Source organism: Erinaceus europaeus, chromosome 10 (genome assembly GCF_950295315.1).
Source record: "Erinaceus europaeus chromosome 10, mEriEur2.1, whole genome shotgun sequence".
In the NCBI taxonomy this organism is placed as follows: Eukaryota; Metazoa; Chordata; class Mammalia; order Eulipotyphla; family Erinaceidae; genus Erinaceus; species Erinaceus europaeus.
The window spans coordinates 75,289,108-75,315,670 of record NC_080171.1 but is presented as its reverse complement, the minus strand read 5'-3'; the positions used below and the strand labels follow the sequence as shown (position 1 = coordinate 75,315,670).

General features: G+C 38.0%; 1 protein-coding gene across 5 annotated transcripts in view; it reads left to right on the top strand.

Annotated features, from left to right (window-relative positions):
• Positions 1-26,563, top strand: part of PUM3 (pumilio RNA binding family member 3) — a 55,112-nt gene that overhangs the window by 2,204 nt on the left and 26,345 nt on the right. For 4 of the 5 annotated variants that reach the window (XM_007534392.3, XM_060199774.1, XM_060199777.1 and 1 more), the window contains exons 2-13: positions 2,078-2,166; positions 3,020-3,235; positions 3,705-3,840; positions 4,443-4,518; positions 14,267-14,360; positions 14,562-14,628; positions 16,612-16,786; positions 18,107-18,210; positions 19,457-19,535; positions 22,202-22,300; positions 24,756-24,809; positions 26,022-26,102. In XM_007534392.3, the coding sequence (XP_007534454.1) occupies positions 2,088-2,166; positions 3,020-3,235; positions 3,705-3,840; positions 4,443-4,518; positions 14,267-14,360; positions 14,562-14,628; positions 16,612-16,786; positions 18,107-18,210; positions 19,457-19,535; positions 22,202-22,300; positions 24,756-24,809; positions 26,022-26,102 (1,260 nt within the window). In that variant the 5' untranslated portion in view covers positions 2,078-2,087. Of the gene's footprint in view, positions 1-560; positions 582-2,077; positions 2,167-3,019; positions 3,236-3,704; positions 3,841-4,442; positions 4,519-14,266; positions 14,361-14,561; positions 14,629-16,611; positions 16,787-18,106; positions 18,211-19,456; positions 19,536-22,201; positions 22,301-24,755; positions 24,810-26,021; positions 26,103-26,563 lie in introns of those variants that run through there. The other variant, XM_060199773.1, reaches the window with a different exon arrangement.

The window sequence follows — 26,563 nt, the reverse complement described above, 5'->3', positions numbered from 1 at the left end:
GAGTCCAGTGCTTTATCCACTGTGTCACCTCCCGAACCACTGGTAGTAATTTTCTAAAAATGCATTTATAAGGGCCAGGTGGTGGCACACGTGGTTGAGTGCATATGTTACAATCCCCAGTCCCCACCTGCAGGGGGAAAGCTTCACAAGTGGTGGAGCAGGGCAGCAGGTATCTGTTTCTTTCCCTCTATCTCTTCCCCTCTCAATCTCTCTGTCTCTATCCAATAATAAATTATAAATCATAAGAAATGAATTCATGTATATAATGTCTCTGTACATTTGATTTTTAATTTTTAAATAATTTTAATTTTAAAATAATTTCAGTTTTACAAGAGTTAACATATAGCAAGTTCTAGTATACTTTAAAAAAAATTATCTATTGGATAGAGATAGTCAGAAATTGAAAGGGAAGGGGGAAATAGAGAGGAATAGTCTTCAACCATGAACACCTGAACACGCCCGATCTTGTCTGATCTCAGAAGCTAAGCAGAGTTGGGCCTGGTTAGTACTTGGATGGGAGAGGAAGAGAGACAAGACACCTGCAGCCCTGCTTCATCACTTGCAAGGCTTTCCCCCTACAGGTGGGGACTGAGGTTCTTGAACCAGGGTACTTATGCATTGTAAAATGTGTGTTCAACCATGTGTACCACCACCCGCCCCCAGTTCTAGTATACTCTTCACTTAGCCTAACCATGATACACTTAGCAAATCTAAAAGTAGCATTAGTACAGTACAGAAACTTCACAATTTTTTTTTCCTGTTTTAAGAAACAATGTATTTAGTGATATAATTTCTCTAGTTTTCATCAGTTTGTCACAGTTTGTTAGTATCTACTTGGATCTTGTCACTAAGATACTTCTCAAGAATCCTGGTCAGGCACTCCAATAAGGTTCATCTGATGCTTTCACGTAAATAGATTGGCATGTGAATTTTTATGAGTTTTCAGATTCCCTTAATTTGCTCATTTAAACCATCAATAATCAGACATAGGCTGAAGTATGCCAGTTGGTGGAACCATAGTGCAATCACTTTTCCATGAACATTTCAAGGATGATAAATAACCTAAAGGGAACTGAATGATTTGAAGATCTTCCCTTTTGCAAAAACTACTATTTTCAAGAACCTTTTAGAAGTGAGGGATCATGGTCACCCTACGTACCATGACACCTCAGGTACCAAGAGGTAATCTGTTAGGCAGATTCCTTTAAAGCAGAGGTGGGGAACTATTTTTCTACTTACAGTGTAATTCTGTAGAATATACACGATGATCAATTTTAAAATTAGTGCTTATTGTTGCTTTGAATACAGCTCCGGTTTCTTTGGGCCAGACCAAATGATTATCTGCTAGATCTTACCCACTCCTGTTTTGAAGAGAATATTGGGCTGTCAGAAAAGTCAATGGATTTTTTGCACAGAAAATTCATCATGACTTTTCTGACAACCTAATAGTAAATATCTTACCTTTCTTGATCTTTGGAGAATCATTTAAAGCTTTGGACAGTTGAACTCAATCTTCTGTATTAACTATATCAAGTTTCATAGAGAATTTTCTAGTAATCTTTGATTTTCACTAAATATGAGAAGTGCAAGTGTAGCCTATAGTTCTTGGCTGTTATGGTAGAGATCAAGGGATCAGGTGATAGTATTGTCAGTTTCTCATTAGTGTCTTTCCAGATTATATGAAATGCAAGCACTGATGTTTGTGTTTTAGTATTTTTTACTAAGTTACTTAGTTTTTTTACTAAGTTACTTAGTTTTTTTACTGACACTTGTGTTTTTAATTTTACTTACTGACACTTGTGTTTTATCTACAGATAATATATTTTTAGCTATATCTTGCCAAAGTATTATCTCCAAATATACACAAACAAACCAGGTATATGTCTGGAGTTTTTTTCCCCCTACTGGCATCTCATGTTTTTGTAAGTTTCAGTGATTGTAGTTCTGGACTTGTGTGGGTACTTGTAATATACCCAGATGATTTATCATGCATCTCTGGACCTGGGAACTAAGTGTGACAGTGACATGATGGGGAACAATTCAGTAATCTTTTGGGGGATTTGTTTTCATTTTTCAGAATTGCTACAATGGAAGTTAAAGGGAAAAAAAAGTTCTCTGGGAAAGGTCCAAAGAGCTCACAGGAAAAACGATTTCGTAAGAACAATGGTAAGATAACTGTACCAGGACATGCCTCCCATGTGACTAGTGAGGGGGATATAGTATATCCCAGGAAAAATTAGTGTTGTGATGCATGTGCTTGCATGTTTCTGCTGAGCTATAAGCATCTAAGAAAGTGCCAAAATAATCAGCAATGCTTTACTCAGCTGGCAGTGTTTACCCTCATTTGCTTCACTGATTCACCAAAGTATTGTACTTATGTTTGATAAATTGTAGCTGACTGATAAATGCCAACTGCTTTTTTTTCAAGATTTCTGATTGTTATGTCTTTATTATTCCATCAGATGTCAGTGTTGCAAACTAGGAAATTATATGATAGTACATAAAACTATGTACTTAACTAAATGTTTCTTAATGTATTTTTTCTTTTTATTTGTTTATTTAATCAGAACACTCCTCAAAGAGACTTAATGATTTTTTAACTAGAAAATTTGAAAAGGTTAATATCATTATTTAAATGTTATGATTTCTAAATTTGAAGTGTTCACATGAGTCTTAGGCTCTTATTATGTTATTTAATGACAGTTACTAAAATTTAATACAAAAATATCTCTGCTATGTGCATAGGGCACAAATAGCACCAGGTGGACAAAACTAACCCCTAGAGTTCTAAATAGTTTTTATTACATATTCCCCTACTCTAGGCTTAACATAAAAACTTAAGTTGTCATTTTAACATCAGAATTTTCCGTTTTACTTTATTTTTTAGAGTCCTGCTGTGCATTATATTTAAAAGTAAAACAATATTTTACTGAGAACATGTGACTTTCTGTAGCAGATACACTGAGTAGACTAAATCTAGGTCCAGGATCAGTGAACTAATATTCATTGTTGTCACCAGATTCTACTTCTCCAAAGACATTCCCAAGAAAAGTTAAGGAAGGTGGGCCTAAAACCACATCTAAGAACTTTGAGAAAAGTGCCACAAAACCTGGGAAAAAAGGTGTGAAACAATTCAAAAATAAACAACAAGGAGATAAAAGACCAAAGAACAAATTCCAGCAGGCAAATAAATTTAGCAGGAAGAGAAAAGCCCAGCCAGGCAGTAAAGGTGATGGTAAGTACCTAGTTCTTTAGCATAGTTGTCATGGAGACCTTGCCTTGTCTGAGCTGTAGCAAGACTTTCAAATTCTGTTGTAGGGGCCTCACATCCTTCCTTCCTTCCTTCATGGCCAGTGCTCTGGGTTTGTATTGAATAGGAGTAGATAGGTAACAGGAGGTATCCTCCTCGCCAAAACTGTCTTCACTTAGAGTTCCTATTTTCCTAGAAATTTGCTAAATTGCCATCAGAGTTAAGCTAACTTATAATGACTTTATTATTTTATTTACTTATTTATTTACCTTATTGTCAGCTGAGTTATCACTGGGGCTCAAATGATAGTAAAAGTTCACATAGAATGATGCTTCCCTTCCCCCGTGTTTTCATTGTGAGTATTGATTCTGATAGAAATTGCCCTATGGGCCTAATTTGTAGTAGTTTGTTGCACTCAGTATGTTTAATTGAAAACAATTTCTGTAATGACTAGAATCAGCAGCCAAGAAGCCCAAGTGGGATGACTTCAAAAAGAAGAAGAAAGAACTAAAGCAGAGCAGGCAACTCAGTGATAAAACCAATTACGACATTGTTGTTCGTGCAAAGCAGATTTGGGAGATCTTGAGAAGGTAACACCAGCTTACCATGTCTTTACTAGTTAGTCTCCTTGAGATGATGGAAGAGTAGTAGTGTACCTTATAAATAGTGCAGTGTCCTAAAATAATTGAGATTGCACTTGGGTTGTTAAGGGAGTACTCCTCTAACAATCCATCAGAGGCATCACTATTTGAATGTCTGCCCACTGAAGAAATGTGTAGAATCATGAGGATATTGTCAGATATGCTTATGAAGATGTATGAGTTACAGTGAGTTTGACTTTTTTTTTTAAATAGATTTCTGACAAAGCAAAGGACAGGTAAGGTTATTGGTTAGGTTTTGAGATGCTCAAGTGTTTGTATCTTGGACTTGTTTTAGTATTTTTGTCACTTTTGAGGGTCTGGTTATGAGAATTTAGATTGATGCATGAAATTATACATTGTGAAATTGAGTTTCTGCCTTTGAGAAAATTACTTTTCTCTGTCATCCCTAGAATAGTAATTCCAGTGTTAGGTTTGCTGCCTTTGTAAAGAAAATCATACTGAGTTGTGTGACCATACCACTGGTTTTAGTTTCATGCGTTTGAAATAATGTCTGTACTTAAGCTATGCAACCTCTTTTTTATTATTTATAGAAAAGATTGTGACAAAGAAAAAAGAGTGAAGTTGATGAATGATTTGCAAAAGTTGATTCAAGGGAAAATTAAAACTGTAAGTAGAGCAAACAGAGTAAGTTGATTTTAAAATTGACTCAGTATGAGGTTAGTTGACTATTCATACCAGTTCGAATTGTTTTCAACTTTTGACCCAAAATTTTAGGTACCTTTTGCCGTGGTTTTATTGAGAAATAGTTGATGTACACCACTATATGAGTTTAAAGTATACAACTTGGGCGGGGGGGGGGGGGGGGCTGAGTGGTGGTGTACTCAGTTCAGTGAGTACATTATCATGCTCAAGGACCCAGGTTCAAGCCCCCAGTCTCCACCTGCAGAGGGAAAGCTTCATGAGTGGTGAAGCAGATCTGCAGGTGTCTCTGTTTCTCACTCTATTTTCCTCTTCCATTTCAGTTTCCATCTCTATTCAATAAGTAAATAAATGAATAAAATATGCTTTTTTAGAAGATACTACAGGGGCATAGTGGTCGGGCATCTGATTGAATGCACATGTTAGAATGTTCAAGGACCTGGGCTCAATCCCCTGGTCCCCACCACCAGGGGGGAAACTTCTTGAATGTTGAGCAGGTCTGCAATAGTCTCTCTTTCTCCCTCTCTATCTTTCCCTTTCCCATGAGTTTCTCTGTCTCTATTCAATAAGCTAATTAATCATTTATTTTAATTAATTATTTTCAATATTTAAAATTTTTTTATTTATAAAATAGAAATATTGACAAGACTATAGGATAGGAAGGATACATTTCTACACAGTTCCCACCCCCAGAACTCCACATCCAGTCCCATCCCTTGATAGCTTCCCTTTTCTTTTCCCCTCTGTGAGTATGTACTGAGGATCATTATGGGGTGCAGAAGGTGGAAGGTCTGTCTTCTGTAATTGCTTCTCTGCTGAACATGTTTCTCTGCAAGTTGATTTATACTCCAACCATTATGGTGTCTTTTTAGGCCTTTCTACTTGCTTCATTTATTAACTCACTGCAAAACTGTTGTGCACTTTTGCTTCAAGGTATATATTTTCCTCTAACTTAGGGATACATGTACATATGTCGTATCTCATGGGCCCTGGTCTATATCTAGGTTTTGAGGTTTGTTAAGAAGTGCACCACCTGAAATAGAATTAAGGAAAGGTCTCACCACAGTAATGAAACTGAAGGGTTGATATTCCATGCCTGACGTCTATGAACATGGTCCGAAGTATAACATGCCAAGGTGGTACTGTTTGCATTGCTTGGGTTGAGATCAGGTGCAGGATCAGATGGTATGAATTGAAAGAAGCGTGCAGGAAAGTGAATCCCACCCTAGAGGTTCCAGGCCTGGGAGAAATATGGGCTTTATAGAGAAAAGGGAAGGTTCCTGATGTCTAAGGGTTTAAGAAGGCAATAGGTAGTTACTGCTATCACCAAATTATTTGGCAATTGGGTTAACTTTGAAAATCCCTTTGTTAGCATTTGCTATATCATACAAGACCTCACCATAATTTATGTTGTTTTATGCTATTTAAATATACCTGTATCTTAAAAAGTAACACCACCAGTTATTTCTGTTCTGTCTGGTCTAAGCTTTTAAAAGATTTAATATTTCAAAGAACATGTCATTATTAGACATGTATTAAAAATTTGAGGCCACTGTTAATTCAATCTGATTACTATTTTGAAGTTTTATGTGCTTAGATTGTAGGAACATATACTCAGCGATGGTCTATGCATCAAAAAGTTTGAGACATTCGATCCATTTTTCCTTTCTTATATTAATTAGTGATCTATGAGACTGGAAATTAATAGGAGTGTATATTATTAACATCATTCATTCCCACCACCAAAGGTCTATGTCCGCCCCTCCCCCCCCCCCACACACCAGTGAAGCTGAACATCTACCCTCACCCTCCACCCAGAGATTTTTTTTTTTTAATTTGATGCCCTACCAAACTCAGTCAGATTCTGCTTTGAGTTTCCCTTTCTGTTCTTCATGCTCAACTTCTGTTTTATGATTGGGATCATCCGATACGCATCTTAGTGTACACATAGGTGTGTTTATGATTGGGATCATCCGATACTCATCTTAGTGTACACATAGGTGTGTACACATATCTTTTTGGTTGGGTGTTATGGAGTCCTTAGGATATATCCCTAGGAGAGAAGTTATTGGGTCATATGGGAGGTCTATTTCTAGCCTTATGATGGTTCTTCAGACTGCTCTTCACAGAGGTTGGACCAGTTTACATTCCCACCAGTAGTGCAGAAGGGTTCCTTTGTCCCACAATTTAAAAAAAATATTTATTTAATTTATTTATTCCCTTTTGTTGCCCTTGTTTTATTGTTGTAGTTATTATTTTTATTGATGTCGTTGTTGTTGGATAGGACAGAGAAATGGAGAGAGGAGGGGAAGACAGAGAGGGGGAGAGAAAGATAGACAACTGCAGACCTCTTCACCGCCTGTGAAGCGACTCCCCTGCAGGTGGGGAGCTGGGGGCTCGAGCTGGGATCCTTATGCTGGTCTATTAACACTTTGCACCACGTGCGCTTAACTCGCGCTACCGCCCAACTCCTTGCTGCTGTCATTTTTGATGTATGCCGTTTTCACAGGGATGAGGTGGTATCTCAGTGTCATCTTTATTTGCATTTCTATGATAATCAGTGATCTGGAGCAATTGTTCATGTTTGTTAGCCTTTTGGATCTTTCCTGTCGTGAATGTTCTGTTCATATCCTCTGCCCATTTTTGGATGGGGTCATTTTTTTTTTGCTGCTAAGTTTGGTGAGCTCTTTATATATTTTGGTTATTAGTCTCTTGTCTGGTGTATGGCATGTGAAGATCTTCTCCCATTCTTTGAGTTGTCTTTTTGTTTGGGTGATGGTTTCTTTTGCTGTGCAGGAGCTCTTCAATTTGATGTAGTTCCATTGATTTGTTTTTGTTTTAGTCTTCCTTGCAGTTAGGTTTGTTTCATCAAAGATGTCCTTGAGGTTTAGGAGGGAAAGTGTTACACCAATGTTTTCCTCTAAGTATTTGATAGTTTCTAGTCTAATATCCATGTCCTTGATCCATTTGGAGTTGATTTTTGTTTCTGGTATCAGATAAGGTGGTTCAGTTTCATTCATGTATTAGGCCAGTTTTTCCAGCACCACTTATTGAAGAGAGCCTCCTTCCTCCATTTAATAATTTGGGCCTCTTTATCAAAAATTAGATGTCCAGGTTGTATTGTTATGTGGATAACTGGGAATTGTTATGCATGTACAATAAATTAGATGTCCGTAGGTGTGGGGATTTAGTTCTGGGCTTTTAATTCTGTTCCCTGGTCTATGTACCTATTTTTCTTCCAGTAAAAGGCTGTTTTGATTATGATTTCCTTATAGTATACTTAGAGATCTAGAAGTGTGATGTCTCCATTTGTTTCATTGATTTTGATGTGACAGTGAATGGGAGTGATTTCTAGATATCCTCTTTGGACTTAGTGTTCACATAAAGAAATGCCACTGATTTTTGTACATTGATTTTGTAGTGTAACATCTTGCTGTATTGCCTAATGATTTATAGTAGCTCTCCTGGATTCTTTAGGTTTTTCTATGTATATTGTCATATCGTTTACAAATAGTTAGAGTTTGACTTCTTCCCGTCCAATCTGTATTCCTTTGACTCCTTTCTCTTGACTGATTGCTCTGGTGAGAACTTCCAATACTATGTTAAAGAGTAATGGTGATAATGTTCAGCCCTGTCTAGTCCCTGATCTGAGTACACAACATGGCTGTTTGATCTACTATTTTGTACAGTAGTTGCCACAATGAGTTTGGTTAGTATTCATGTCATCACATAACTTGATAATACTGGCTCAATTATACATTTACTAGTGAGGGCTCTTTTGCTAAGAATTGTTAAATATTAAGTTCATATATTTGGCCATGCCTTTGAAATTAATTTACTTAACCTGAATCTGTGTTCTCATAGACTCTTCAAGAATTTATTAATTTATTAGTATTGGTTAAACTACCTGTTTCTAGAGCCTATGAAGTCCACAGTAGATAGAGCACCTAACTTCCAAATATGAGATCTGAAGTGATGCTCTGCTTCGTGTTAGTAAATAAATAAAATTTAAAACACTGTATAATGTCTTACCTTTTTTTAAAGTGATCTTTTTTTAATTTATTCCCTTTTGTTGCCCTTGTTTTATTTTTGTAGTTATTGATGTCGTTGTTGTTGGATAGGACAGAGAAATGGAGAGAGGAAGGGAAGACAGAGACGGAGAAGAGAAAGATAGACACCTGCAGACCTGCTTCACCGCTTATGAAGCGACCCCCCTGCAGGTGGGGAGCTGGGGGCTCGAACTGGGATTCTTAGGCTGGTCCTTGCGCTTTGCACCACCTGTGCTTAATCCACTGTGCTACAGCCTGACTCCCATAATGTCTTACTTTTTAAAAAATATTTATTTCCTTTTGTTGCCCTTGTTTTATTGTTGTAGTTATTGTTGTTGTTATTGATGTCATCGTTAGATAGGACAGTGAAATGGAGAGAGGAGGGGAAGACAGAGAAGGAGAAAGATAGACACCTGCAAACCTGCTTCACCGCCTATGAAGCGACTCCCTTGTAGGTGGGGTCTCGAACTTGGATCTTTATGCGATCTTGCGCTTTGCGCCACCTGCACTCAACCCTTTGTGCTACAGTCTGACTCCCAATGTCTTACTTTTAAGTATATATTGCTCTATGTCATACACATGTGCCAGTCCCTGTTTAGGCGCCAGATGCCGGGCTAGTTTTGTGGGTGGGAGAGAGATGACCAGGAACTCATGGCTGGGCAGGGAATGCAGTTCAATCTTTACTAATGAGCGGGAATGCAGTGCAATCAGTCTGATCTCTCTTCATTAGAAAATCCTGTCCCTTATATCTCCTGAGGCGGAAGTGTCAGGTCGGAAGAGGAAATACATAGGATAGTGGGTGGGGAGAAGGAAAAAGCACTCATATCAAGCTTGCATCTAACCAGTGGGGATTAAACCAATGCCCTATAGGCAGGGCGGGTCTCAGGTAAAACAGTGATTATGTAAATAGACAACAGCGTTAAGCAGTGCGTGGTGATCAAAACAGAAGGGGTCTTAGAAGCAGAATTAGAAGCAGACCAACATTTCCCCCTTTCTTTTGGCCATAGTATCAGGAGTGTGGGGTCAACAGAAACCTATATCATGCAGGCGTTTTCAAAAGAACTGACACAAGACGGAGAAACAAGTAGAAGAGCACCAAGAACCAGTGTGATGCCAAGTGGAGGCCTGAGGGAGGCATTTCCTGTCTCTGTGGGCGTTTCATGCCTCAAAGGGCGTTTCCTACCTCTGGGGGCAGGACCTAGTAAGGAGGGGGGTTTCCTTTCTCTGGGGACAAGGCTTGCAGGCGAGGGACTTGGCCTATAGAGTCCCAAGGCAGCTAGCTGCAAAGTCCATGGTCTGCTGCGGTCAGTCTTTGAGAAACCCAGCAGCGTAAAGGGAAGCTGCTATAAAGTTGTGTAAAGTGTCCAAGAGGTGTACCAGTAAGTCCAGTAGAAGTGTCAGTCCAAAGCAGATGACCATGGAAGAAATGCCAGGGAATGAAACGCTGCACATCTGTCTCGATGGGGAAGGTCAGCCACCGGAATTCCGCTTTTCTGTCGAGAGTGAGCTTTGGAGGCTGTGAATCTGTTTCTACAGGTCGTGCGAGGTCACATCATTGGTTTTTGGGGGGGGGGGGGGGCGTGTGTTGTAGTCATGCCATCTTGTGGACCATGTCAGAGGACGGGTCCAAATGGATTTCCAGGGATTCTATATGAGCAGATGCTTTTTCATATGAAGACTTGACAGCTGTAATTTACTTACTTGTAAAACAAAACTTGTAGCAGATTAGAAGTTTACTATAATTGATAACTCGATTATAATTGGTTTAAGTACCTCTATAATTTTGGAAGTCCTTTCAGTATGATTTTTCAAGGTTGTTCAAACAGTATAAACTCAATAAAATGTGGAATAGACCACAGTGTTAAGCAATGCGTCATGATCAAAACAGAAGGGGTCTTAGAAGCAGAATTAGAAGCAGACCAACACACATGCATATAATAACTTTGCATATATGTGTGGTGCAGATTTCTGATTACCTTGTTTTCTTCTTTGCTTTTACAAATATGTAAAAACTGGTGGCACACCTGGTTAGTTGAGTGCTCACATTTATAGTGCACAAAGACCTGGGTTCAAGCTCCTGATTTCCACTTGTAGGGCGGAAGCTTCATGAGCAGTGAAGCAACTCTACACATATCTCTTTATTTTCCCCATCCCTCTCAATTTTTTTTTTTTTTTTTGCTTCTACCCAATACATAGAAAAAGTATCAGGTAAAGATTTTAAAAAATATAATAGATTTGGGAGACCCAAAGTAATTTTCATTGTTGCTGTTTGCTGCTATTATATAATAAACTTGTATTGACTTTTATTTGTTTATATAAATGCTTAGTGATTATTTCATTTGTGAAATAATAGGCTTGGTGTCGTTTGGGACTCTGGAGCCTTTGATAAGCCATGTGCCTAGGTCTAACTAGATGTTATATAGTACTGTTGTGATTTGCAGAAATGTCCAGCTGCTTCTTTCCTATAAATATAACAAAATATTTTTAGTGTAGAACTACTTCTTAGTTGTAACAGTCTGCAAATATTTTATACTCAAGATTGCTTCCCAAATACCCTTGTTATTTCTGCATGACCATGGATGTAGAAGTTAGTGTGGTGTTTGAATTTTTACACTGTGCTGTTTTAAGTATGTGTACCTTTAGATAACAATCGCCCCTTCTCCCCCCAACAAATTTTTTGAATGAGGTATTGGTTTTTATGATACTGTGTCCATTTGTGCTTTGCACCTTAATGCTTCAGCATCTTTCTGATCACCACCAGAAGTCTTAAGTTTTGTCAAAAATGTCTGTATACTTTTTTTTTTTTTTTTTTTTACCAGAGATCAGCTCTGGCTTATGGTGGTACAGGGGATTGAACCTGGGACTTCAAAGCCTCAGGCATTTACCCCTGGAACTATACAGCTCTGATTTAGGGAAATTCTTCTGAAATCTGGGACTCTTACATTTTGCTTCTGATTTGTTAGAAATTGAAGACAGAATGATTAACGTAGCAAGCAGTGTTCAGGCAAAAGGCTGTATGTAACAGGGAAGAAGCTGGTCTGACATCCACATTGGGCCAGTCCCTCACATAACAGAGAACCGGTACTATGACATAGTGAAAAATAATTTGAGCTGGTTGATCATTTGTAAATCTTGCCAGAAAATTAATTTACATGTTATTGAAGACCTAATCCATTGTGTAGTTTGTTTAGGGAGAGCTAAAGAATCAGATTTAAAGTCAAACATTTCCAGGACTACAAATGAGTTTATATGTTCAGGGAATATAATGAGTATAAGAGAACTTGAGTGATGTTGGCTTGCATATCAAGAATTTCAGGGGGGTAGGGAGAGACTCACCAATTAAAGTGCATCATGTGTGAGGAACCAGGTTTGAGTCCCCTACACCATATACAACAGGGAAAGCTATAAATGGTGGAGCAGTGGTGTTGGTACCTCTCCTTCTCTGTTGCTATCTGGAAAAAATAATAATAAGGAAAAAGAACCTCTAGGAATAGTAAAATCATGCATTTGTGAAGGACTGCTGCAAAAAAGGGGGCATCTTAGAGCCTATGTCTAAATGTTTAGTTGCTGAAGCCAAACATTGTAAATGACTCTTGGGTCATTTATATTAAAGAATAGTAGGGGTTGAGCCCCCATACCTATGGACATCTAATCTTTGACAAAGGGGCTCAGACTATTAAATGGGGAAAGCAGTCTCTTCAACAAATGGTGTTGGAAAGAATGAGTTGAAACATGCAGAAGAATGAAACTGAACCACTGTATTTCACCAAATACAAAAGTAAATTCCAAGTGGATCAAGGACTTGGATGTTAGACCACAAACTATCAGATACTTAGAAGAAAATATTGGCACAACTCTTTTCCGCATAAATTTTAAAGACATCTTCAATGAAACGAATCCAATTACAAAGAAGACTAAGGCAAGTATAAACCTGTGGGACTGCATCAAATTAAAAAGCTTCTGCACAGCAAAAGAAACCACTACCCAAACCAAGAGACCCCTCACAGAATGGGAGAAGATCTTTATATGCCATACATCAGACAAGAGCTTAATAACCAACATATATAAAGAGCTTGCCAAAACCAATAAGACAACAAATAACCCCATCCAAAAATGGGGGGAGGACATGGACAGAATATTCACCACAGAAGAGATCCAAAAGGCCGAGAAACACATGAAAAAATGCTCCAAGTCTCTGATTGTCAGAGAAATGCAAATAAAGACAACAACGAGATACCACTGCACTCCTGTGAGAATGTCATACATCAGAAAAGGTAATAGCAGCAAATGCTGGAGAGGGTGTGGGGTCAAAGGAACCCTCTTGCACTGCTGGTGGGAATGTCAGTTGGTCCAACCTCTGTGGAGAACAGTCTGGAGAACTCTCACAAGGCTAGAAATGGACCTACCCTATGACCCTGCAATTACTCTCCTGGGGATATATCCTAAGGAACCCAACATATGCATCCAAAAAGATCTATGTACACATACGTTCTTGGCAGCACAATTTGTAATAGCCAAAACCTGGAAGCAACCCAGGTGTCCAACAACAGATGAGTGGCTGAGCAAGTTGTGGAATACTACTACACAATGGAATACTACTCAGCTGTAAAAAATGGTGACTTCACCGTTTTTAGCTGATCTTCGAAGGTCCTTGATAAAATCATGTTGAGTGAAATAAGTCAGAAACAGAAGGATGAATATGGGATGATCTCACTCTCAGGCAGAAGTTGAAAAACAAGATCAGATTAGAAAACAGAAGTAGAACCTGAACTGGAATTGGTATATCCCACCAAAGTAAAAGACTCTGGGGTGGGTGGGGAGAATACAGGTCCAGGAAGGATTCAGAGGACCTAGTGGGGGTTGTATTGTTATATGGGAAACTGGGGAATGTTATGCATGTACAAACTAGTGTACTTACTGTTGAATGTAAAACATTAATTCCCGAATTTAAAAAAAAAGTGAAAAAAAATAAATTAAAAAAAAAAAGAATCGTAGGGGCAAGGGTAGATAGCATAATGGTTATGTGAACAGACTATCATGCCTGAGGCTCCGATGTCCCAGGTTCAGTACCTGTTACCACCATAAGCCAGAGCTGACCAGTGCTCTGGTTAATCCCCCAAAAAAGAATAAAGAATAATAGTGCCTGGGAGCGATCTCATTGTTGAGTGCTGGGTGTGCAATTCTGAGGATTCAGACCCAAGGCTTAATCCCTACCACCACCATATTCTAAAATTGAGAGTGCTCTGGTATCTCACTCTGTCTCTGTATCAGAGACAGTTACTTAATAGATTGATAAATTAAAATATTTAAAATGCAAAATAATGAAACAATAAAATTTCTGAACAGAAAAATTGTATTATTGGAGGAAAGAAGCTTTCTGAGAAAGCTGCCTTAATATGCAATCATCAGATAGGCTTGACTTAGTTTGGGTGGATTTTCATTATTATGAGAATCTTCACAAAATGGTCAAATCTATTTCTGTCTTAGTACCATATGGTAGACAACACAACTAACGTTTGCCTTTCTGGATAATTAACAAGTATTTCGACTTCCAAGTAGGGCTTGATGTTATCCACGAAGACCTTCTCGTTTTGTAGAGAGCAATTTTAAAGAGACATGAAATCTTCAGAGAGAATTAGACTAAAAGCCCAAACTTCTCCCTACAGATTGCATTTGCACATGATTCAACTCGTGTGATCCAGTGTTACATTCAGTATGGTAATGAAGAACAGAGAAAACAGGCTTTTGAAGAACTGCAAGGTACTTCTTATATATTAAAGGCACTTGGAGTAATTTGCATTAAGTCATTTATCCTCTGCATTACCATTTTTGTTTTTACCTGAGACAGAGAATAACTTATCTCCCTGGGATTGTGCATTTATTTAGTTTTTGTTTTTTTCCTTTGTTCCTAGAGCATTGAAATGAAGTGGTCAAATCATTATAATGTATTTTGTTTTCTAGGTGATTTGGTTGAATTGAGTAAAGCTAAATATTCCAGAAATATTGTTAAGAAATTTCTTATGTATGGGTGAGTTTTCCTGATTTATAAGATATATTTTTATTCATTTCTTACTCATAAAGGTTTGAGCCCCAACTGTGTGCAAATGTTGCTTAAACTCTCTAATTGTATTAATGGTCCGTAAATGCTTGTGGTGTTTTCAGGAAGTGTAATATTAAAAAACAAACAATTATTGACATTAATAGAAAACTATCATACTAGCTTCACCACCTTATAAATGTATCTTCAGTCCCAGAAGAAAAGAAATGAGATAATTAGCTTGTAGTTGGCTATTTGTATTCAGATGATAGAAGTACATGTAAGGAGGGACAGGTAAGAAAATTTAGAGATAGAGAGCCAGTGGGTTAGAAAATGTCTAGATGGTAGGATTTCCTAAATTTGATGAACCTGATACATGACTTTTTCTTTTGAGTACAATAATGCACCAAAATATGTTGGTAGCCAGTAATAAATATGTACAGTTGACAAATTTCCAGAATTTTTTTTTTACTATAATATCAGCTGCTTGATTATTTTAGGATGAGATAAATACATCTGATTAAGTCTTATTTTTTAAGCTGTGCTGGGGAAGGAGTCCAGGGCCTGGAGCCTATAGGACATAGCTGAGCTGCTTTCCCAGCCAAGCTTATTGTCCTCTGCTTTTCAAAGAGGTGAGGGAAAGACACCAAGACACAGCTCCGCTGGCCATGGAGTTCATCAGTCTGCATTTTGGTGCTGTCCATGGTACTAGCATTTTGCTGAGGATCAGAGCCAGGACCTCAAGCTAGGAAGTCTTATTTGCTGAACCATTTTCTGGGCCCTGCATTTGCTTTAAAAGAGGACCCTATAACATGCTATATCTATAAATAGATAATTTATTATATTATATATATATATATATTATATAACGTAATATATAAATAATACATTTCTCTGTATCTTTGGTTTTTAACAGTTTGTATTGAGAACTGGAATTTGTTAAGCACATATTGTATGCTGGTCACAGTTTTCTTTCTTTGTGTTTGGTTTTGGAGAGGAAGCTGGAGGGGAGAAAGACCACAGCACCAAAACTTCCTTCCTTGGGGTGGGGCTCATATTTGAAGCTGGGTCACACACATGGCAAAGCAGCTCACTATCCAAGTGAGCCATTTCACCGGCCACAGTCACTGTTCTTAGTGTATCTTAACTGGCTTATTCCTCAGTCTTATTCTATCTTTATTATGATTTAGAAATCTTGATCTAGTGATTTTGTATAAATGGGAGTCTACTGAATTCCATGTCTCCTACACATATTGTATTACAGAATAAGTATTGTCTACTTATTTCTGACTTTAATTTACATGACTGGCAAATTGATGCAAGCCTCAATGTCAACCACAGTCAATGCATTTCAGAGTGATGTATGGAAGTGTTGAGTTTCCTGTAACAACTGAATAATGATTTTCTTAACTTAGTTGTTTTACTTGAGTTAAATAATGGAACCTGGTCTCCAAACAAGTCAACTTAACATGTTCATATTTCAGAATATCCTACAATTATATATTCCAAATTTGAAAGGAAATTTGTTAGATAAAAATAATTTATCTTAAAATAAATATAGTCAAAAAAAGTGTAATTTCTAATCACTAGGCAACTGAAAGGTTTATTTCATTTTTGGTGCTTCAATTATAAGTAATCTTGAAAAAGTGATTACAATTTAATATTCAGAGTAAAAAAAAAGAAACAGAAGTACAGAGAGAATAAATAACTTGGTCTGGGTCTCTGAGCTGGTAAGAAGTAGATTTCAAAGTGGAGCAACTGTCTACTGAATAATTTGGAAGTTGAGGTGCCCCAAATGCAAAGCAATTTGATTTTCCTTCTAAGGAATACGTCTTTGCTTTAGTGCATGCACACACAGAAGCACACGCACCTCGACATTGATATGTAGGTCTCAGGAGTACTAAGTTATGTTTTGCTGCTGCCCAACTTCTCCTGCTTGGACTTACTTCTTCCCACTTACGTTTTTGGGTTTAGAAGTAAACCGCAGATTGCAGAAATAATGAGAAGTTTCAAAGGTCAAGTGAAGAAAATGCTCAGACACGCAGAAGCCTCAGCAATTGTGGAGTATGCGTACAATGACAAAGCTATTCTGGAGCAGAGGAACATGCTGACCGAGGAGCTCTATGGAAACACATTCCAGCTTTACAAGGTGGCACTTCAACACAGTCTTTGCCTAGTCTTTCTCTTTCTCCTTTAACATTTAGTGCTCAGTTTTGTAAATGAATGTTTTTATTCTACCTGGGCCTTGAAGGGATTATCATAGTCCCTTTATTCTTGTGGAAAACTTGGCATTTGATGAAGGAAAACGTGTAACTGCACTTGCTTTTTCTTACCCAGCACTCTTTAATCTCCTTTTTTTTTTTTACCAGCAGAGGATTGAACCTGGGACTTTGGAGCCTCAGGCATGAGAGTCTCTTGGCATAACCATTATGCTATCTACCCCTGCCCTCTTTAATCTCCTTTAAACTACTTTTCCCCTCCTTTCTCTCAAGTATTCTGTATAATGCTGCAGTACGCCTACTTTCAAAGTCAGTCAGACTTAAGTAGAAGACTCTTAGTATGGCAGTGAAAGGGCAGAGGGTTACCCTTTATTTAGAGTGTACACATGACAGGTTCAAGCTCCTGGTCCCCACTTTCAGGGGACAGTTTCCATGAGTGATAGGGCAGTGTCTGTCCTCCATCCCTTGGCAAGCAAATAAACAAAGGTGGGTGGGGCTGTTGGGGGTTGGAAATGGCCACCAGAAGTAGAGGAATCATCTTGCAGATATTAAGACCTGGTGGCTAATAACAAAAAAAGTAGTATAGCTCTGTTAATACCCACTGAGCAGCTCTAGTTGAAATGTATCAGACTGCCTGTTGCTACCCTCTCATTTGTTCATGTGTGTGGACTGGCCTTCTCCAGGTTTCATCACCCACACACCCCTCCAGAAAGGGGGGGGGTGATGGGGGAGTAGGGAATCAGCCTGGGATATAGTAAAGGATTTGAATCTGAAAAATATCTGTAATGGGACTAGGATTTACTTCAGACTTTGGGACATAAATTCACCCATTTATCTCATAGATTAACTCCTGGGTTGCCTTAGCTAGTTAGGGTCTCCTCCTACATTAAGCTTACTGCCCTTTTTCCTTTGTACAGTCACAATGAGAACATCCAATTGACACAGAATGCATGGTAGCAAGATTTGTGATCTTATAATGAGGTACATGTTAGCTACTTGGTATGTGCCTTTTGGCGGATTACTATGACCCTAGGTACTTTGGTGGGTTATAGAGCAAGAATATTTCCATCTTTTGAATATATTCGACATCTTATTGAATATCTCCATAGCCTGTACTATTTGGCATTGTAAATATAGGAAATTTAAAATGCTACTTTAAAAATGACTGGTTGGGATTCTTTGTTTTGAAATAGATTGAAGAAAGTTGACTAAATTTAGAATGATGTGATTTTTTGTTGTGGTTGTTGCAGTCAGCAGAACACCCAACCCTGGACAAAGTTTTAGAGGTCCAGCCAGAAAAACGAGAGCTTATCATGGATGAAATGAAACAAATCCTAACTCCAATGGCCCAAAAGTAAGAAAACTATTCTTGTTTCCTCATGGCAAATAGCACTCAATGGAGTAAAGTTTTACATGATCTCTGTGTAGGAGGTGGAGGTCACTTCACAAATACAGCCTATGAATTAAATTGTAAGACAAATGTTTGGCTTTTGTGGCATTTGAGGTGGGAGTAGCTTCTGGGACCAGACTGTGTGAATGTGAACCTTTATATACCACTCAGTTGCTAACTGTGCAACATTGGGCATTTTCACCTCTGTGCCTCAGTTTATATTTCTCTAAAATTGGGATTGTAATAAATATGTCATAGCCTTGTGAAGATTAAGTGGGAACACTCAGAACAGTGCTTTACCCATAAAAGCAACATGTGTCTACTGTCTTCTCCCATGTGAACTTAAAATCTTTTGGTGCCATATTATCAGCTTCCACTATATACCTGCATTTACTTAGTATCACACTAGAAAGACACTTAGACATTTAGGACATAATTGCTGATACTATCTGGATCCAGTTGGGTATTAATACTGTGAAAATTATTTTATTTTTTAATTATTTTTTTTTGAAAATTATTTTATGACATGTAATATGTGAAGTCCCTGACAGAAAGAAGCAGCTATAGGAAAAAAAAAAAAAAGATCCTCCTACGGATTTGCAGTTGTTTTCACCTTTTTTTTTTTTTTTTGCCTCCAGGGTCCTCACTGGGGCTGGGTGCCTGCACCATGAATCCACTGCTCCTAGAGGCCATTTTTTTCCCCTTTATGTTGCCCTTGTTTTATTGTTGTTGTGGTTCTTATTGGTGTTGTTATTGCTGTTGTTGTTGGATAGGACAGAGAAATTGAGAGGAGGAGAGAGAAAGACAGACACCTGCAGATCTGTTTTATCACCTGTGAAGCAACCCCCTGTAGGTGGGGAGTCGGGGCTCGAACCAGGATCCTTACACCAGTCCTTGGGCTTCGCGCCATGTGTGCTTAACCCACTCAACTGCCACTAGCCCCCTCACCTCCTTTTAAAGAATTCTAGAGTGCGTTCTGAAAGATGGTTTCATCTTTACTGATTAGATCCTGGATATTTATATCCTGGTTTTGGCTGTAACTGTTACTGAAATAATTTCACTCCCTGCAAACTTTCATTTTAATGTTAATATTACTGAAAGTTATCATGATAAATCATGCTTGCTAGAAATTTCCTTTGTTTTGATACCGAACTTATTCATCTTTTATGCTGTGGTATCAGAGCTGACATATTTCCTTTCTTTTTTGCAGAGAAGCTGTGATTAAGCACTCATTGGTACACAAAGTATTCTTGGACTTTTTTACACATACACCTCCAAAGCTAAGATCAGTAAGTTTGTGGCTTTAGCTTTCTAAAATTATAAAATGTGCAGTACTACTTTTGATGGGAATTGTGTTTTTGGAAGATTTTAATTATTAATCTTTTACCAGAGCACTGCTTAGCTCTGGCTTATGGTGGAACTGGGGATTGAACCCCAGTCCTTGGAGCCTCAGGCATGAAAGTCTTCAGCATAACCACTGTGATATCTCCCCAGCAGTCTTTTGGAAGTTTTTAAGAGTTGTTTCTATATTTAGAAAAGATAATCCTTTAACTTAAATATAAATAATGAGAAATGCATTAAATTCCTTTCTTTTTAGTTATTTCATTTAGGTTATTACCAGAAAGCTGCTGAAATAATGATAGTTTTACCACTTGCATTTTTGTGCTTTAATTCTAGAGTGTCCTCTGTGTCACCTGATCTGAAAAAAAAAAATAATAAAAGAAGGAATATCCAGCCTTCAGGTAGTTTGAAATTTACCTGTGCCACCACCAAAGAAAATGTTAGTCTTAGAAGGTTAAAATTAAATAGACCATGAAACTGGACCTTGTATGATAGAATAAGGCAAGAAGTGAAAGTAATTGAACCAAGTCAGCGTTGAGAATACAAATGAGAATTTATTGTTTAGACTCTAGAACTTTGCTGGCTTCATCATGTACTGAACTCATCGTCCATTTTTCTCTCGTAATAGGAGATAACTAAAATAATGATTCACTTCTTTTTAAAACATATTTCACATTAATTTTGACCCCCTGAGAATTACCATATAAAGTAAATTTCTAAGAATAGCTGTGCTCCTGAGCCTATGGTTCAGTGACTATAATAGCTCCTTCTGCTTTTGGAGCCTTTTCTTCTGAATAGTACCGGATTTGCTGAGATAAGACATTATTTTCTGAACTGAGCAAATGGTTATTTGAATGTAATCAGTAGTGGAGACTATCTTTTTAGCATTGAGTGCTTTTTTAGTAATAGCAAAATATCGTTGGAAGCATACTATTTATAAATATGGAATAATGAGATAAATGTTTTCTGGCTATGGGGCCATTTTCAAGAAAGACCAACCATTCCACCTCACACCCCCTCCCCCCCATAAAAAAAAAAAAGTTTGAGTATAGTGAAAACATAATTGGAATGTGTGTCACTTACCAGCTGGCTAGCTTTGAAGAGATTTCATTAAGTTAGCTGTAGAAGCTGAAAGCGGTGTTCTGGAGATCTATCCTTGGAAAGAATTATAAGATAATTAAGGGTAAAGTTACTCATTCTTAATAGGCCCCTATCCTTTATCCTGGAAGGAGATTTTCTATATATGTAATATAAAATTTTCTTTTCCATTTATTTATTTACCAGAGGACTGCTCAGTTATGTCTTGTGATGGTATAGGGGACTAATCCTGGGACCTCAGGAATGAGAGTCTGCTTGAATAACCATTATACTATCTCCCCAGCCTTAATTTTACAATTTTAAATCAGGAGTGGACTAATGTGACCCATCAGCTGTTGGCTATCAGAACTCATTTACATCCTATATCCTAGACTTTCAAAATATAATTAAGAAATCATATACATTGAAATAAATAACAAAGATTTAAAATAAGTTAGACTACCTTATCAGAAATTAATGGGGACTGGTAAGGTAGCTCAGCTTGTTAGAGCACAGGATTACATGCCTAAGGCCCCAGAGGTTCAGTCTCAGACAATACCATATGCTAAAGCTGAGCAGTGCTCTGGTCTCTTTTATTCCAAAAAGAAAGAAAGAAAGAAAGAAAGAAAGAAAGAAAGAAAGAAAGAAAGAAAGAAAGAAAGAAAGAAAGAAAGAAAGAAAGAAAGAAAGGAAGAAAGAAAGAAAGAAAGAAAGAAAGGAACTAGTGAAATAGATCATTGGTAAATGAGGACCTAGTCTAAGTGCTAATATAGAGATTCCTTTTTCTTAGGGAAATTTAAATGTCTTTATGGTTGAGTTATTTTTCTGATGCTTTCAAGACAAAATTGTTTGGTTTTCTGTTTATTATGTATATTACTCTTCTAGTGAATACTTCTTTTAGTCTTTTATCTGGCTTTTCTCTTAAAGTCTCCCTTACCATAGCCACCTCTTATACTTTTTTCCCTAGGTCATTAATATTATATTTGCTGACATGAATAGACAGTGATAAAACTCAAGTGTCCTAATTGAAATTGCCTACTAGCCGCATTGCAGCCGTTGATTTAAAATAATGTTTCTACAAAGAACTTGCCTTTCTGTTTGCTTATTGATAAAATTAAAAATTAATATATTGGGAGACGGGCGGTAGCACAGCGGGTTAAGCGCATGTGGTGCAAAGCGCAAGGACCAGAGTAAGGATCCTGGTTTGAGCCCCCAGCTCCCCAACTGCAAGGGAGTCGCTTCACAGGCAATGAAGCAGGTTTGCAGGTATCTCTCTTTCTCTCCTCCTCTGTCTTCCCTATCTCTCTCTATTTCTCTCTGTCCTATCTAACAACGATGACATCAAAAACAGTAACTACAACAACAATAAAAAAACAAGGGCAACAAAAAGGGAAAAATAGATATAAAAAATTAATATATTTGCCATGTACACTTTCTCATTCTCATTCCCTGCATAACTGTTCCCAGTGGGCAGTTTTTTGAAAAGCAAACAGAAAGAATAAACTAAAGTAAGCCCTGTTGGTATTTTGTTCTTCAGGAAATGATTGAGGCTATCCGGGAAGCTGTGATATACCTGGCACACACACACGATGGTGCCAGAGTGGCCATGCACTGCCTCTGGCATGGCACACCCAAGGTGAGTAGGTGCCTATCGCTTAGGACTTGACTTTAGTTCCCATCGGTTTTTGTACTGTTGGGTGTAAACGACCTTCTCTTCTACCAACCTTATCCCAAGGTGCCCTCCTGGGAACTGACTCCTCCTTCAGCCTGTGATTCTTATCTCCTGGAATTGTCCTTTAAGTATGAAAATCTTAAATTATTGCTGCCAGGAAAGGAACATGTCAGGAAAGTAAATACAACACTTGGGCTGAAGTTTATAGAAGTTTTGGTGCCTGTCAGGTACTTTGATTTCAAATAAAATGATCTTACAAGGGAAGGAGGAGATAAAAACTTGCTCATATGTATGTTAATTACTTTGAGGGTAAGGATAGAGATCCCCCTGCCCAGGACACAAAGAGGCTCAGGGCCTGTCCCCAAAGTATGTGGGGTGGGGTTGGCTGGGCAGACTCTGCCCTGGTTCCTGGTACAGGGTGCTCTCCCGCCATGGACCTCTGGATGCTGGACAACCCCACTAAAGCTGTCTGTCTTGACCAGTGCCAGGTCCCCCTTGTTGGACCAGAGTAGAGGGCTCTCCCTCTCCCCCCTCCCTGCCCCCAGGGGCTCTGGCTTTTGTTAGCCTGGACTTTGCTCTGTGGGCCCCCTAGGAGGCTGACACTACCTCCCCACTGCCAAACTGTCTAACAGGCCCTGTGGCTGAGACTGGAGGCAAGGGGAGCTGGCTTTTACTCCAAATGGGAAAGTGACCCAAACATTCTAGAGAGGACTTCCCTGCTGGACTCTGCTGTGATTTCCACACTGGTCTTTGTAAATAAATGGTGTGGTCTTTGTGTGGAAAAAAAACAAAAGATAGAGATCCCTGTCATGGAACTTTTAACAGAATTATCATTATGTTTCTCAAAGGCACCTGTACTTTGTCTGCTTTCCCAATCAACACAATTTTTTTTTTATTTTCAACACAATTTTTTTTAGTCAACAAATAAGAATTAAATGCCATCTTTTTTGCTAGATGGACGGTTTTTAAAAATATTCAGACATTAGAGGAGAGGTCTTAAGCTCACAAACTCCAAAAAGAGATGATTTCACTTGATTTGCCTTATAATGAACCATTTATGAGGACTTTTTTTAAATTATTGATTTAATAATGATCGACAAGACCATAGACTGGAGTGGGGGGGGGGGGTTCTACAATCCCCACCACTAGAGTTCAGTATCCCATCCCCTCCATTAGAAGCTTTCATGTTCTTTTTCCCTCTGGGAGCATGGACCCAGGATCATGATGGAGTGTAGAAGGTAGAAGGTCTGGTTTCTGTAATTGCTTCTCCACTGGACATGGGCATTGGCAGGTCGATCCATACTCCCAACCTGTTTGTCTTTCCCTAGTGGGGCAGGGGTCTGGAGAGGTGGGGTTCCAGGCTACCTGGAACCAGATGACCTGAGGTCATCTGTTCAGTGAAGTCAGGTTAGTGTCATCTGCAATTGGTGGCTGAATAAGCAGTAAGATATAAAGCAGAAGAAATTGTTTAATAATCAGGAATCTAAAGTTAAAGACTATAACAGATGAGATTTAGGAAAAGGGTAGTAGGTCTATTTTAGATATATTCCAAGAGGCCCATGACTTTACTTATTTTTACCTGAAACTGACAGCTTAACGTGCAGGTGGGCTAAAGGTACTGTCTGGGGAGATGGTGTCAGAGTTGGGAATGGGACTAGAAAGCCGGATCAGAGAAGAGAGTAGCTCCCAAATATGGAAAAGTATATAAATATTGTTAACTGTAAACCACATCTATTTGATCTGGGACTCATATTCAGCACAGGAGAGACTGTCCTGCATCCCTGTAGGTCTGAGCTTGCATTTTTGTGGTTATAGCTAGGAACCTTCTTGGCTGCATTCACTGCAGCACCCGTCTTCTCAAGTGATAGAGTATTTTGGTCTAACTTCCCTTTGAAGAATGGAGAAGATCCCACCAATGTTAACATTGAGGGCAAGGTCCTGAAGAGGCCCATAAGAGGGTCCACTATATTTTCTTGATCGCAATGACCAGTGATAGTGGAGAGAGGGATCTGTTAGAGATCTAGGCCCAACATGTTCGTGTGGGAATCCTGGGATTCCCTGACAAGGGCCCTGGATAATGGGGTGGCCTGGTAATGGCCAAAAGAGCCATCATTGAAGTGTGTCGATCTCTCTTTTTTTTAGGTCTCTCCACTTGCTTGTTGCACTTAATGAGTCACTGCAAACTATTGTGTACTTTTACATTATGGAATATATTTTTCCTTAACTTATGGATACATGTGCACACGTATTAGCGATAGGACTTTTATATATTCCATTGCAGGCTTTCAATTCTTACTTCATATCAGCTATTTTCCCTAATGAAAAGTGTGTCATATCAATAAAAATAAATTATGAATATTTGACTGAAAACTTAATTATCAATAAAAACTCATAGGGAACAACTTTCCTTTTTTTTAAGGATAGGAAAGTGATTGTGAAGACAATGAAGACTTATGTTGAGAAGGTAGCTAATGTAAGTATAGTAAAACTACATTATTCTTTGGTTTTTTTAATAGTAAAATGAATTTATGTATTTCAGAAAAATTGATTCAGGAGATCTTCAAGTTTTATTGTTTTACTTTATAGTATTATCGCTATCCATATATTATTAAATTTAAACTGATGTTCCCTTTTTAAATTGACATGCATTATGACAATTCTCCATTTTTAGTAGCTATTTCTGACACTTTTTTTTTTTTTTTTTACCTGAGCACTTTTCGGCTCTGGCTTATGGTGGTGTAGGGGATTGAACCTGGGGACTTTGGAGCCTCAGGTTAGAGAGTCCCTATGCATAACCATTATGCTATCTACCCTCCACTTTAGTAGCTATTTCTAAAGGCCTGATAATTTTACTAGTTTCTGTGAGTGTTCAGTCATGTTACTAATCATAGAAGTTATGGATTAGTTACAGTGCATTTGTATACATTTTAATATCTAGATAAGTAAACTAAATCACACAATTTTTCTTAGCAATAAAGCTGAGTGAAATTTATCTCCCTTTTCATAGATTAAATGTATAGTGTGGGCGAAGAAAATTCTGATTATATTCTGTAGTTCTTTGGACTATTTTGGAAATGCAGCAATAGCATTCTGTATATGATTAGAGGATCCTAAAAAAAAAATTCTAAAAAAAAATCTGAATTCTCAAAATCCTAGATGGTATTCCATGTTATTTCTAGAATATATACAGTAGTAACAAATGAAATATGAGATTCTCTATAAAGAGTTGTTTCTGGGAAGAGAATCATAATTTGTTATTGATTAAATGTTTTTAAAAAGATTTTATTTACTTATTAATAAAAAAGATAGGAGAGAGAAAGAACCAGGCATCACTCTGGTACATGTGCTGCCGGGGATTGAACTCAGGACCTCATGCTTGAAAATCCTATGCTTTATCTACTATACCGTCTCTCAGAATACAAGTAAATATTTTTGCATGATTTTCATTAAAATGTCTTGAAGTAAATTTTAATGAAATGGAATGTTAATAGAATGTTTTTAAAGATACTGAGAATAAAGACATTTTCATGTAATCACACAAATAGAATGGTCTAGTTTGATGTTTTATTTTTTAACCTTTTGACTATCATTTAAGGACTTTTGTTTTATTTTCAAGTATCTATTTATTAATAAGGCATTTATTTGTAGCAGGTGTTAAACTTTTACTGACTTACCATTTTTACAGGGTCAATACTCTCATTTGGTTTTACTGGCAGCATTTGATTGTATTGATGATACCAAACTTGTGAAGCAGATAATCATATCGGTAAGTAGTTCCGATGGTCATGAGTATAAATTGGATTAATGTGTCAAACATGCCGTTTGATTTCATACTTGAATTTAACATTTTGACTTGTGCTTTCTGCCCAGAATTTATTTATTGTTAATTTTTATTGCTTTAATCATGATTGACAAGGTTGTAGGCTAAGAAGGGTACAATTCCATACAAGTCCCACTCACTGCCAGAGTTCCGTATTCCATCCCCTCCTTTGGAAGGTTCCCTATTCTCTATCCCTCTGGGAGCATGGACCCAGGATCATTATGGGGTGCAGAAGGTGGAAGGTCTGATTCTGCAATTGCTTCTCCTCTGGACATGGGCGTTGCCAGGTCGACCCATACTCTCAGGCTGTTTCTATCTTTCTTTTCTGTGGCAGGGCTCTGGAGAGGTGGTGTTCCAGGACACATTGGTGAGGTTGTCTGCCCAGGGAAGTCAGATTGTCAGCCCAG